Source organism: Poecilia latipinna, unplaced genomic scaffold, assembly GCF_001443285.1.
Source record: "Poecilia latipinna isolate Pla-1442-1.1 unplaced genomic scaffold, P_latipinna-1.0 Scaffold2080, whole genome shotgun sequence".
Taxonomy (NCBI): domain Eukaryota; kingdom Metazoa; phylum Chordata; class Actinopteri; order Cyprinodontiformes; family Poeciliidae; genus Poecilia; species Poecilia latipinna.
The window spans coordinates 93,539-104,917 of NW_015114696.1; the positions used below are offsets into that span (position 1 = coordinate 93,539).

General features: G+C 44.2%; 3 protein-coding genes across 8 annotated transcripts in view; 1 reads left to right on the top strand and 2 right to left on the bottom strand.

Moving 5' to 3' along the window:
• The window catches only part of gcm2 (glial cells missing transcription factor 2), a 16,729-nt gene extending 14,108 nt beyond the window's left edge, over positions 1-2,621 (bottom strand). Inside the window, exons 1-2 of one of the 2 annotated variants that reach the window (XM_015016929.1) lie at positions 2,278-2,621; positions 1,939-2,209 (exon numbers count right to left, since the gene is read on the bottom strand). In XM_015016929.1, the coding sequence (XP_014872415.1) occupies positions 1,939-2,031 (93 nt within the window). In that variant the 5' untranslated portion in view covers positions 2,032-2,209; positions 2,278-2,621. Of the gene's footprint in view, positions 1-1,938; positions 2,244-2,277 lie in introns of those variants that run through there. The other variant, XM_015016930.1, reaches the window with a different exon arrangement.
• A 1,121-nt stretch (positions 2,622-3,742) lies between these two features.
• The window catches only part of sycp2l (synaptonemal complex protein 2-like), a 35,351-nt gene continuing 27,714 nt past the window's right edge, over positions 3,743-11,379 (top strand). For 2 of the 5 annotated variants that reach the window (XM_015016939.1, XM_015016943.1), the window contains exons 1-4: positions 3,744-3,932; positions 4,698-4,817; positions 5,521-5,634; positions 5,702-5,806. In XM_015016939.1, coding sequence (XP_014872425.1) covers positions 3,921-3,932; positions 4,698-4,817; positions 5,521-5,634; positions 5,702-5,806 — 351 coding nt within the window. In that variant the 5' untranslated portion in view covers positions 3,744-3,920. Of the gene's footprint in view, positions 3,933-4,697; positions 4,818-5,520; positions 5,635-5,701; positions 5,807-11,379 lie in introns of all 5 variants that reach the window. The other 3 variants (XM_015016940.1, XM_015016942.1, XM_015016941.1) reach the window with 2 other exon arrangements.
• On the bottom strand, positions 5,813-10,002 carry LOC106936114 (uncharacterized). The gene has a single exon (XM_015016937.1). The coding sequence runs from the start codon at positions 9,317-9,319 to the stop codon at positions 6,944-6,946; it is 2,376 nt and encodes a 791-aa protein (XP_014872423.1). The 5' UTR covers positions 9,320-10,002; the 3' UTR covers positions 5,813-6,943.

Below are 11,379 nucleotides of genomic sequence, written 5' to 3' on the forward strand. Positions count from 1 at the left end.
TCATATCTCCTCCTGTCTCCTCATGTCTCCACATGTCTCCACATATCTCCTCCTGTCTCCTCATGTCTCCACATGTCTCCTCCTGTCTCCACATCTCTCCTCCTGTCTCCTCATGTATCCTGTCTCCTCCTGTCTCCTCCTGTCTCCACATGTCTCCACATGTCTCCTCATGTCTCATCATGTCTGGTCCTGAGCCTGGTTCTGGTTCTGGTCGAGTTTTCTTCCTGTTAAAGCAGCGTCCTTCTCTGCAGTGTCACCACATGCTGGTCCAGTGATGCTCCTTTATTCATACTGGACCTGATGTGCTTGTTACTGGGATCCAACTGGGTCGAACAGAACCAAGTTGGTCTGACTGGATCCAATGTTCCAGAACTTCAGCTGGAGGTTTTGGATCTTCAAAGCTGACCCAGACAGCTGGTTCTGATGTCACCATTAAAGCTGAGCTGCAAGAGACCGGGCCAGAACCAGAACCAGAACCAGAACTCAGGCACATAAGTTCAGCACAAAGTCAGATTTAAACTAGAAAATAATCTAGCTGTTGTTAGATAATAATAATATTTACAATTTTAGAAATGAACATTTTAATTTTTATTGTAATTTCTGTTTCTTCTTTTTGTGTGTGTCCTTTCTTTAAGTGGCTGGATCTGGTTCCGGTTCCGGTTCCAGTTCTGGTTCTAAGCATTAATCCGTATCTGCTGTCTTTCTGTTTTATTCTACTCTCAAACTTTTAATGTAAAAATTTGTTTATTTACTATCATAATTATCATAATTTTATTTATTTATTTATTTATTTATTTATTTGTTTGTTTTCATTTATTTTTTTGGTTCTTTTCAGTCTTTTATCGCAGGTTCGGAACCGGAGCTGTATTTATTGGAGCGGTTCTGGTTCTGAGTGGATGAAAACCAGCAGAATGTGTTTCGGAACCGCCGCGGAGAGTAACTAGACCGAACTTCATTTTATCCGCAGTCAGTGATTAAAGAAGAATTTATAAATAATTCAATAATTCAGGACTAAAGAAAAACTAAAGTAAAATCAAACTAAATGAAAAATGATTTTCTGTTTTTATTTCTAGAATTGATCTCTGATCTGTTTCGAACCGAACCTTGCAGAGTTCGCTCTCTGGCCCAAACCGATATATAAAACATTTAATTCTCAGAATTTATTCTCTAATTTTGAAATAAATTTTGATTGATTTATATTTTGTTTTAATAACATGTTTTCCGGTTCGGTTTTTCGCGGTCGGTTCGGGTTCTGTTCACGCGCTCTGAGCGGTTCTGGTTCTGACTCATTTTGGTTTTAATTTTTATCCTGATTGTAGCTTCATTCTCTGTCCTCAGAACCGAACCGAACCGAATCCAACCGAACGAAAGTTTTTCAGTTCAGCCGGAAGCGGCTCCGATTTTGACTCGGTTCTGATTCGAACCCAAAACATTCTGTTCTTATGGGTTTTATCAGAACATTTGGATCCGACCAAGAATGAATCATCTTGGAGACACGTTACTATTTATGACTTTCATAATTAATTTCCTTCAGAGCGAAGATTCATTTATTATTATTATTATTATTATTATTATTATTATTATTATTATTATTATTATTATTATTATTATTATTAATTAAATAAACAATTATTTAATAATAAAAATAAAAAATAAAATGACGTCTGTAAATTTCCATTTAAATTTCTTTAAAACTGTTAAAACTGTTTATTTCTTTGACTGGGTTAAATAATAATAATAATAATAATAATAATAATAATAATAATAATAATAATAATAATAATAATAATAATAATAATAATATCTCTTAAAGCGTTTTAGAAATATTCCTTTCAGTTCAATCAAACATTCATTCATATTTTTCCCAGCTATTAATCAGTTCTGGACCAGCTTTAGGTCGGTTCTGGGCCGGTTCTGGACCGGCTTTTGGGTCGGTACCTGCGGTAGTTTGGGGTCGTTGATGTCCCAGGTCAGCTTCATCCCGACCGAACACACGCAGTCCGTCTCGTCGCGCTGCTCCGCCCGGGACATGCTGCCGGTACCGGTACCGGCTCTGCTGCTGCCTCTGGGTTAAGTTCTCCTCCTGGTCCCGGTTCTGGTTCTGGTCCCGGCTGTAAGTTAACCCTCTGAGAACCGAACTGAAGAGAGATGAAGAAAGAAGCGGCTCGTGCGGAGGCGCAGGTAGAACTGAGAACAGGTGAGAGCGGAGCTGCAGAGGGAGGAGGGAGAGGGCGGGTCAGAACCAGAACCTCTTCAGGACTTTAAGCAGAACCTCACCTGGTCAGTGGCACAGCGACTGGGTCCGACCCGGTTCGGCCGGAGTTCTACCTGCTGGCTCTGCAGGTGAGTGTGGAGGTTCAGGTGAGGGTTTGTTGTGTAAACTCGTGACTGTTTTTACCAAAACAAACAAACTCATTAGTCAACAATTACAGAACCAGAACCGGAGAAGCTGGTCCATCTGCGGGTCCCGCCTGGTTCCGAACTCATGGACTCGGTTCTGTCCGGTACTGACTGATGGTTCTGTTGCTTCTATTCTGGTTCTGGGATTGAACCGGTTCGGATGGCAGAACCGTTTCTAGAGCGCAGCACAAACTGGAGACCGAACCGGTTCAGGTCCGAACCGCAGCAGTTATGAAAGCTGTTCATTAATAAAGAATCAAATCTGTGGATGTTTTAATAGAACAGAAGTTTTGATCCTTTTAGTTTTTAATGACGTAACAGTAATTACGTCATACTAATTAATGTTGGCTGATTGTGAAGATGTTTACTCCTCTTCATCAGGTTCTGCAAGCTGATTGGTCAGGAGCTCAGCTCTGTCCAGCTGTTGACCAATCACAGGCCTCAGCAAGACTTTATGGTGATATATTTTTACTATTATTATTATTATTATTAATAATAATAATAATAATAATAATAATATAGTTTAGCTCAGGGAGTAAAGAACCGCCTGAAACTGTTTTAAATGTTTGACTCAAATTTGAATCATATTTATCTGTAATAATAAAATATTTCTCTGTTTCCTGGATGTTATGAGAGTCATCAGGCCTTCATGTGAATATGAACGAATATTCTCTGATATTAATTAATATTAATGAATGTTAATTGATATTTATTGATATTAATGATTAATCAATGTCAGGGTGAAAATAACTTGTTACTTTTACTACAGTTTGTACTTTCTCACTTTTTTAAAATCAAATCTGAACTTTTTGTTTTGATTAAAGAATTTTATTTATTTACATATGAAATAATATCTGATAAAAAATACAAACTGAGAACCGAAGGAACAGTGAGGAAGACTACTGAGGAAGACTCACATCTGCATCAAACTCAGTTATGAAATATTCTGGATAATATTTAACAAATTTGATCTGCCTGTGATCATAACGAGTTCTGAGAGGAGGCGGGCATGATGAAGATGATGAAGATGATGAAGATGATGAAGATGAGACCTGCCGGATCTGAACCAGAAGGTTTCAGTTAAAATATGACAAATATTCATCCCAGATGTTTTATTTATTAAATAGTTTCTTTATTTAGTTTCACAGAAAAATGTCAAATAAACGTCATGAGGACATTTTTTTACTTTTATCAAAGGAAATCTTAAAGTCGCAGCTTTATTAGAATTTAAATCAAACTTAGTTGAAATAATCCTACTTTTACTTCTCTACATTATTTTTTTTACTAAATATGAAAGAATATTCACTAAACAGGTGGGGGAGGGGCACATGTTATCCTGTCCTGATTGATTATCACTTATTGATCATAGAACTCTGGCCAGTTTACTCAGCTGTCCAGATATTCCTCCGCTTGGCCTGAACTACTTTGTCTCCTGCGCTGCGCGGCCCCGAGGCTGATGAGTTCATTATGTGCAGCTGTGTGCGCGCTCCCGACACCCTGAGTGAACGGAGAGGAGACAGATGCGCGCGATGGTGAGCCAGCAGTTTTCTTTTATTGATTTTTGCGCTCATTGATAATTGAAGATGATGATGGTGATGAAAATGATGAAGAAGAGCGGAAAAGATCCGCAAACATAGAGCCGACGGTGCAGGGAACGTTCTCTGAAGCTTCATGAACGTTCCTAGAACCTCCAGCATGAGACACGGAAGGATCCGGACAAATGTCTCCTGTTCCTTGTTCCGCCCCATTCATGGATTCATGGATTCATGGATTCATGGATCTGTCTGCTAGGCCCGTTCTGACCTTCCTGGATCAGTTGTCGTTACTCAGCTCTCTCGCGCCCCCTGCCGTCTCCAGCCCGACATCACAGCTGAACTCGCTGTGACGTTGCTGTGGGAACGCCACCAGGTTCCCCGGTTCGGTTCTTCAAAATTTACATCTTTTGTGGCATCAGAGAATCGGAACCTATAAGGAACGAACATCCAGAATCTGATCAATAACTGGTGGATCAGAAAAGTCTGGTCAACAGTAGATTTCAGTGAAACTACAGCAGAGCTGCTGCTGTTTGGTCAGACGGCGCCCCCTGCTGGCGTCAGTAGATCCGTGCTTTACATGTTTGTGTTTTTATGTCCTGATATTCAGGCTTTGGGTTTTCTGTGTGAAATCAACTCTGAATGAGTTAATCTAGTCTGTTCAGGATTAAACCAGATTAAGCCTCTGAGTCTAAATGAATGAATCTGGATTAAATCTGAATTTAATTATTCAGATTAAATCTGAATAATCTGTTTCTGTCCCAGTTTGAGCTTCAGGTGGACGACTGTCTGCTTCGTGGAGACTCGTCCCGACTCGTTTCTCTGCTTCACTATGAAGGACTGACCAGCTCCACCCTCACCAGGCTGCACCTCCTGGTTACCAAGGTAACGGCAGACTCTCTGGGAGGAGTAACTGCAGGGAGCGGGGCCTGCGCAAACCTGCCAACTCCATATGCTCCAAAATTTGACAGTGATGGGGTGGGGCCATGTTGGGGGAGGGTCCTGCGGCAGTGTTGGGTCGTTTCTGCATCAGGTCAACTCATCAACAAAGAGTCCATCCTCTGTTTGTGCCGAACCTTCAGTCCGGTCCAGAGTTCTGTTCAGAGAACTCATCCACACCGGTCTTTCCCAGATCATTCTGAAGCTCTGGGAGTTTTGTCCTATAATGACCTCCTCCTCAACCATCCCAGGACTGTGAGCTTTGGAGTCTGAGGAACTGATCCTGGTCTCATAACAGTGGTTCTGGAAAGGCCTGCAGCAGTGTTTCTCAGGTCCAGTCCTCTGGCCTCCTGCCCTGCATGTTTTAGGTGTTTCCCTTCTGCCACACCTGGATTGAATCTGTGGTGGTTAACAGCCTGCAGGACTTGATGGCTGCAGACGAGGTTATGCAATCATTTGATTGCTGTTCTGGAATAGAGGCTCATCTAAAACATGCAGAGCAGGACTGAGGACTGGAACTGAGAAGCTCTGGCCTGCAGGGAGCCAGGTGGCGCTACGTAAAGCAACATAGAGCTAGGTGGCACCTTGGTTAGCTTCAGGGACCAGCGATGGGCTGTGTTGCTGCTCAGCGATGCTGATTGTGTTTCAGGAGCTGCGCAGCAGCGCGTTCTGCAGGGTTCTGGTTGTGTTGAAATCTGTATCGATTCTGTCGGAGAACAAGGAAGACCTGGAGACTCTGGTCAACCTCGGCCTGGCTGCTAAGGTAATGATCAGTGATTTGATTGGTCGGTCGTCTTCTGTGCTGCTCTCACCTTTCTGTTGTTGCTCAGGTGATGTCATGGTTCGAAGCTGTTCACGACCTGCTGACCTCCGATCTCCAGGAAGGCTCCACGACCCTGATGGCCCTCATAGAGGAGTTCTTTGACTACTTCCTGGTGAGCAGCATGCTGGGAAGTGATGTTTGGAGTTGTTGGAGCTGTCATGTTGGTCTCAGGTGAGCTCAGTGTCAGTTTTTGCTACTCACCTTTCACAGCTGAAGCGTAATCTGCTCAGCTGTCCTGGATCACCTGATAGACAGGCATCATCAGGTCTCTAACTGTTCATAATGCTGTGGCCCATGAGAACTCATTGGTCCAGCTGACCCAGGAGATATCTACCTGCAAATAGGCCTTGTGATACAGAGAGGAAGATATTTGTATCGGTTTCAGTAGCCGCATCCCTTCTAAATCCCTCCTGAATCTCCCATGAGTTCCCCTCAACGCCTCCTGGCAGCAGGTCTCAACTGAACATCTGGACTGAGTTCCAGCGTTCACCGATTCCAGAACTCCTCCCTGCATCCAGTGCATCTCTGACCAGTGAGACCACCGCTGAAGGAGAACCAGCGGTGGTCTCACTGGTCTGGAACTACCGCCGAGTTTTACCTCAGGAACATACCTGCTCATCCAGGACAGAGAGGATTTAAAACCAGTTCATCATCATCAAACAGCTGAAACCTTTTTATGCAGATAAATTATTTTATTTCCTGATTGTAGCAACAATCATTCAATGGTTACATGATGATCAATAGCATGAGGGTGGGGGTTCAGAATACTTCCTGTGTTGGTCCATTGGTTCACTCTGTCACATTTATGCACCCAACACACCAGCTAAATTCCACGATCCCTCCAAACTCACATTGGACCCTGTCAGATTTTCAGCCCTTCAACTGCTTCATGTGGACCTGAGGCAGGTGGTTCTGATGGGGAACCGACTGGGTTGAATCATTGGCTTTTAGAACACAAAGCAAAAGTTTTATATAACAGATTAAATTGTTCCGGTTTTAAAACCTTTGGGTTGATCAGTACTCAAAGTAACGTTCTGGTCTTATTGGTCTGCATAAACCAAACTCCTACTTTATTGATCCTCTCGGAGGATCCATGAAGATTCTCTCAGACTTTAGTCAAATTGAATAAAAATGCCATGTCATAAAAAAGAAGTCCACCTTGAGTTGAACTAGGTCCAAAGTTTCAAATACCTTTAAGATACCCAACACTGTCTGGTTCTGTGGGTTAAATAAACTTGTTGGGCACTGCCTACAGGAGCAGAAGTAACTCAGCAGATCCAGACCCAACACAGATTCCAGCATGTAGCGGTTGGGTGAAAGCAGCCTGGACTCGGTGCAGGAGGGTCATGGTTGAGGAGATGCTGTAGAAGGACAGAACTCCTGCTTCATGATCCAGATACACGCCTATCCTAGAACATGGAGGTCCTGGGAGGTCAAGGCTTCTACCATCGTGGATATATTTATTATTGTGACAATATAAGGCCCACGACATCTCATTATCTCCAAATCCACTGGTTCCTCCTGCTCTAACGATGTGTTTGTATGCCACTGCCACAGAGACGATCCCACTCCACTCCACCTCCCAGTAACAGCGTCCAGTCAGACCTTCTCTGCTCAGAACCTGAAACCGGTCTGTGAATCTCTCCGGATGATTCGGGTACGACTGCTTTTTCTTTCCTCGTGTCACTCTCATGTTCTGTCCAGACAGAACCAACATTTTATTAGCTGTGTTGGGATCCAAGATGAGCCGACATGCATACGGTAAAGACTCTGTTCTTGTCTTGGGCTCTCCTGGTGTGTGATTCGGTGCTGCTGGTGGTAAAACCTTGAACTGGTCTAGTGATGGGTAACCTAGTGGTGGTGTAAATGTGTTCTCGCCCTTTGTCAGGTCTGATGACGGACCTTTAGATTGATCTGGTGTTGGGTACGTTGGTGAGGAAACCTTGGAGTGATTCTGTGGGGAACCTCTTGGTGGAGACACCTTGGACTCGGTCAGTGCAGGGACAGCTGCTGCTTGTGAAGTCTTGGACTCACTTGATATGTAAATTGGTGCTGATGGTGCAATACTTGACTCTCTTGATGTTGGGTAAACTGCTGGAGATAAAACTGTGGACTTATCTAACTTTGGATACATTGGTGATGAAACCTTGGGGCCCTTCTGCAGGTAACCTCCTAGTGTTGGGTATGTTGGTTTTAACATCTTGGGATCCCTAGAAGATGTGTGAAATTGTGCCGTTGGTATAATGTTGGAATAAGCTGAAGGTATGATGACCTTATCAAATGATTTCGGGCGTCTTGGTGGTATTGGTGCAGTCTTGGACTTGGCGAGGGGTGGAGGAGCTGCTGGTGCTGAATCCTTGGGCCTCTCTGGTTTTGGGTGAATTTCTGGTGGTAACTCCAAGGAACCGACTTTGGAGAGTATGGCTTGTGGTGATGGTGGGATCCCATGGTGAGCCGGTGTCTGTGGAAGGTCTGCTGTAGTCATGGTGATCCTGGTCCATTCCTGCCTCAGGGTGTCCTGCAGTTTCTGAATTAGCTCAGTGATGGGATATGTTATCTGATTAAAGTAGTTTGGCGATTGAATATTGATGTCTGAGTTTGTAGATGGGCCCAGTGATATCAGAGAGGGGTATCTTCGTAGGAATTGGACGTGGTCCTCGGTGTGTGACAGCTTCTCCAGCTCATGATCTCTCCTGGTCAGCTCTGAGATTTCCTGCTGGACTCTCTGCTGAAGCTCTTCAACCTGCCTCATTTCGGCTTCCTGCTGGGATCCGATCAGCTGTTGGACGTCGCAGCTTCTCTGGGCCAGGAGCTGCAGCAACTGTTTGAACATTGCCTGGATGTTCTCCACCGTGTCGCTGGCAGAGTTGGTGATGGCGTCGCCCTCCTTCTGAAGCAGCTTCAGGGCCTCCTCTCGGTCCTGGACTCTCTGCCAAATGTCCTGCCGTCTCGGTCCGAGCTCTTGCTGCCACTCGGTCCTCTCTGCTGCAGCGGAGACGGTGTCATGACCTTTGCGCTTCTCCATAGAGCACAGGAAGCAGATGGTCTGCTGGTCGCTGCGGCAGAAGATCTCCTTCATTTTATTGTGCAGGGAGCAGATGTTCTCCTGGATGTCTGCAGAGGCTGTAACCAGCTTATGGGTCTTAAAAGCTGGAGAGTCGTAATGAGGCTGGAGATGGAGGTCACAGTAGGAGGCCAGACACTGCAGGCAGGACTTGGTGGCTTTCATCTTCCTCCCAGTACAGAAGTCACAGCTCACATCTCCAGGTCCAACATACCGATGAAGATGAGGAGCATCTTGGAGCGTGACCTTCTTTATTTCCTCCACCAGCTCTGCTAACATGGTGTTCTTTCCCACAACTGGCCTGGGTATGAAGACCTCCCTGCACTGGGGGCAGCTGTAGATCGCCTTCTGGTCCTGCCCTTTCCAGTGGTTTTTGATGCACTCGGAGCAGTAGTTGTGTCCACAGGGAATGGTCACTGGATCCTTTAGTAAATCCAGACAGATGGCACACCTCAACATGTCTTCGTCCAGTGAAATCCCCCACTGAGCCATTCTTCCTCCTTCACTCTGAAGAAGTCGGAGCTGCTCTGTGCAGGCAGCCGGATGCTCCCTGAATAGCATGTCGACTCAATTGTGTCAGTGAACACCGGAGTGGCAGGGCGGAGCTAGCTGGTCCGACTGCATTCCATGTAGAGGACTGACCTGAGACCAGAACTGGACTGGTCTCAGGTCTGATTCTGCTCACGTCTTCAATCCAGTTCAGTCAGGCAGTAATGGAAGTAAACATTTACTCTTCTTATAAGCAGAAAACAATAAAGTGGAGCCAGAAACATGGAGAGTGAACCTCAGAACTCTGAAGCAGCTGCACTGAGATGATTTCACTCTGAACAGGTTGAGCTTCATTCCAGGAGGATGACGGCTGTTGGTTCAGGCTCCAGCAATCTAAAATCACCTGAGAACCTGCAGGAACAAGATGGAACCAAATGGGTTGGGTCGGTCTCACTTCACATCTTACTTCCATAAACCAATCCAAACCAGAACCAATGGGTTTCTATCAGAACTGTTTCCAGACTCTCAGATTCCCAGACTCTCCACCGGGCCAGTGCCACCTGTTGGTGTGGCCTCTGCAGCAGCACTGTGGGTCTCCGGGTCATGGTGGTGACCCAGTCTGATGACAGGTCCAGCATATGAGGACATGATGGGGCCTGGTGTCCAGTAAACACATGGTTGATGAGTTCCCATTGATTTCCCATAAACTGTTCCCTCAGTCATGAAGGTAGAGATTAAACTCTGAGAGGTGGCCTCAGGATGATCCATCTTTAAACACATACACCTGCTAGCAAATAATAAAAACAAATCAAATTTTATTTGCATGGCACCTTTCAGCAACAAGGCAGTTCAAAGTGCTTTACATCATAAAATACAAAGTCAGAGAAACGCAGTCAGCGATTGAAACATCACATTTAACCGTCGTTTAAGATCAGATTGTTGATTGCTTCATTTATTATGTCTCAATAGCAACTTTAACCAGCTGGTGTTTAGTCTAGATCAGAGGTCATGTTAACGGAATATTTTCCGTATTTGACCGGTTATTTTTTTAAATGACAGGAACATTTAAAGCCCGTCGGTCATTTGACAGGTTCTAATTAACACCCTCATGCGAGGACATGATGGACTTTACACAAAGTTCATCGCAGAGGCAACAAAAATCAATCAATAAAACATCCTTCCTGAATATCATCTCATGGTCTCTGAACTAAATGCGTCTTTCTGACCGGGAGCTACAGCGTGTTGAAGAGTGATGGACCGGACGCTTTGGAGCGTCTGGTTAGGAAGCTCATTCAAAAACTTTGGTAGAAATGGCGCGTTTAATTTCAGTCTCCATGACATATAGAACAGAGAAAACTAAAGAGAATGCAATGTTGAATCCATTTAGAGTCTAAACAGAGGAGCCTGCAGTTTATCTTTAGGAAATAAATAAAGATGCAGAAGTTAATTAGATCGTAACATGCGCAGTGTGCTGCGGCTGCACAACCAATGCAGACGCGGCTCCACTGCTGCAAAGAATTAAACTGAACATCCTGTGGTTTTAACAAATGGAGCTGAAGACGTTCCCGTCCCGCACCCAGAAGGAGAGCGGCGCTCAGAAGCGCAGCAGAGTAAGATCTGTCTGTTTCGGGGAAGAGAAACCAGGCAAAAATAAAAAATAAAAATAATAAAAATCCTCTACGATTCACTGTTCAAATGGGTGAATATTTACTAAACTGCATAAAAATGCGGCTAAATAGCCGATGTTAATATGATAATTTGACGGGTAAATATAGAACATGACTGGTTTTTAAAAAATCCTGTCGGTCAAGATGACGGAGAACAAAAAAGTCTAGCGCGACCTCTGGTCTAGATTTAAATGCACTCAGTGTTTCGGCTGTTTTGCTGTTTTGCAGTTATGGGAAAGTTTATTCCACATTTGCAATGCATAGAAGCTGAATGCTAGTGTCACGCCCTCCGAGGCGGCGTCACGCCTCAGTCATGTTTAGCTAAGAATACTGTTGTTACCTAGGTTACGTTGTTTATTGGTTAATTAATATGAGGGATAAATCTGATCCTCTTTCCTTTCTGTGCAAAAGTTGAGTTTGCGTTGATTTCCACAAATATTAGCAGTATATATATATATATATATA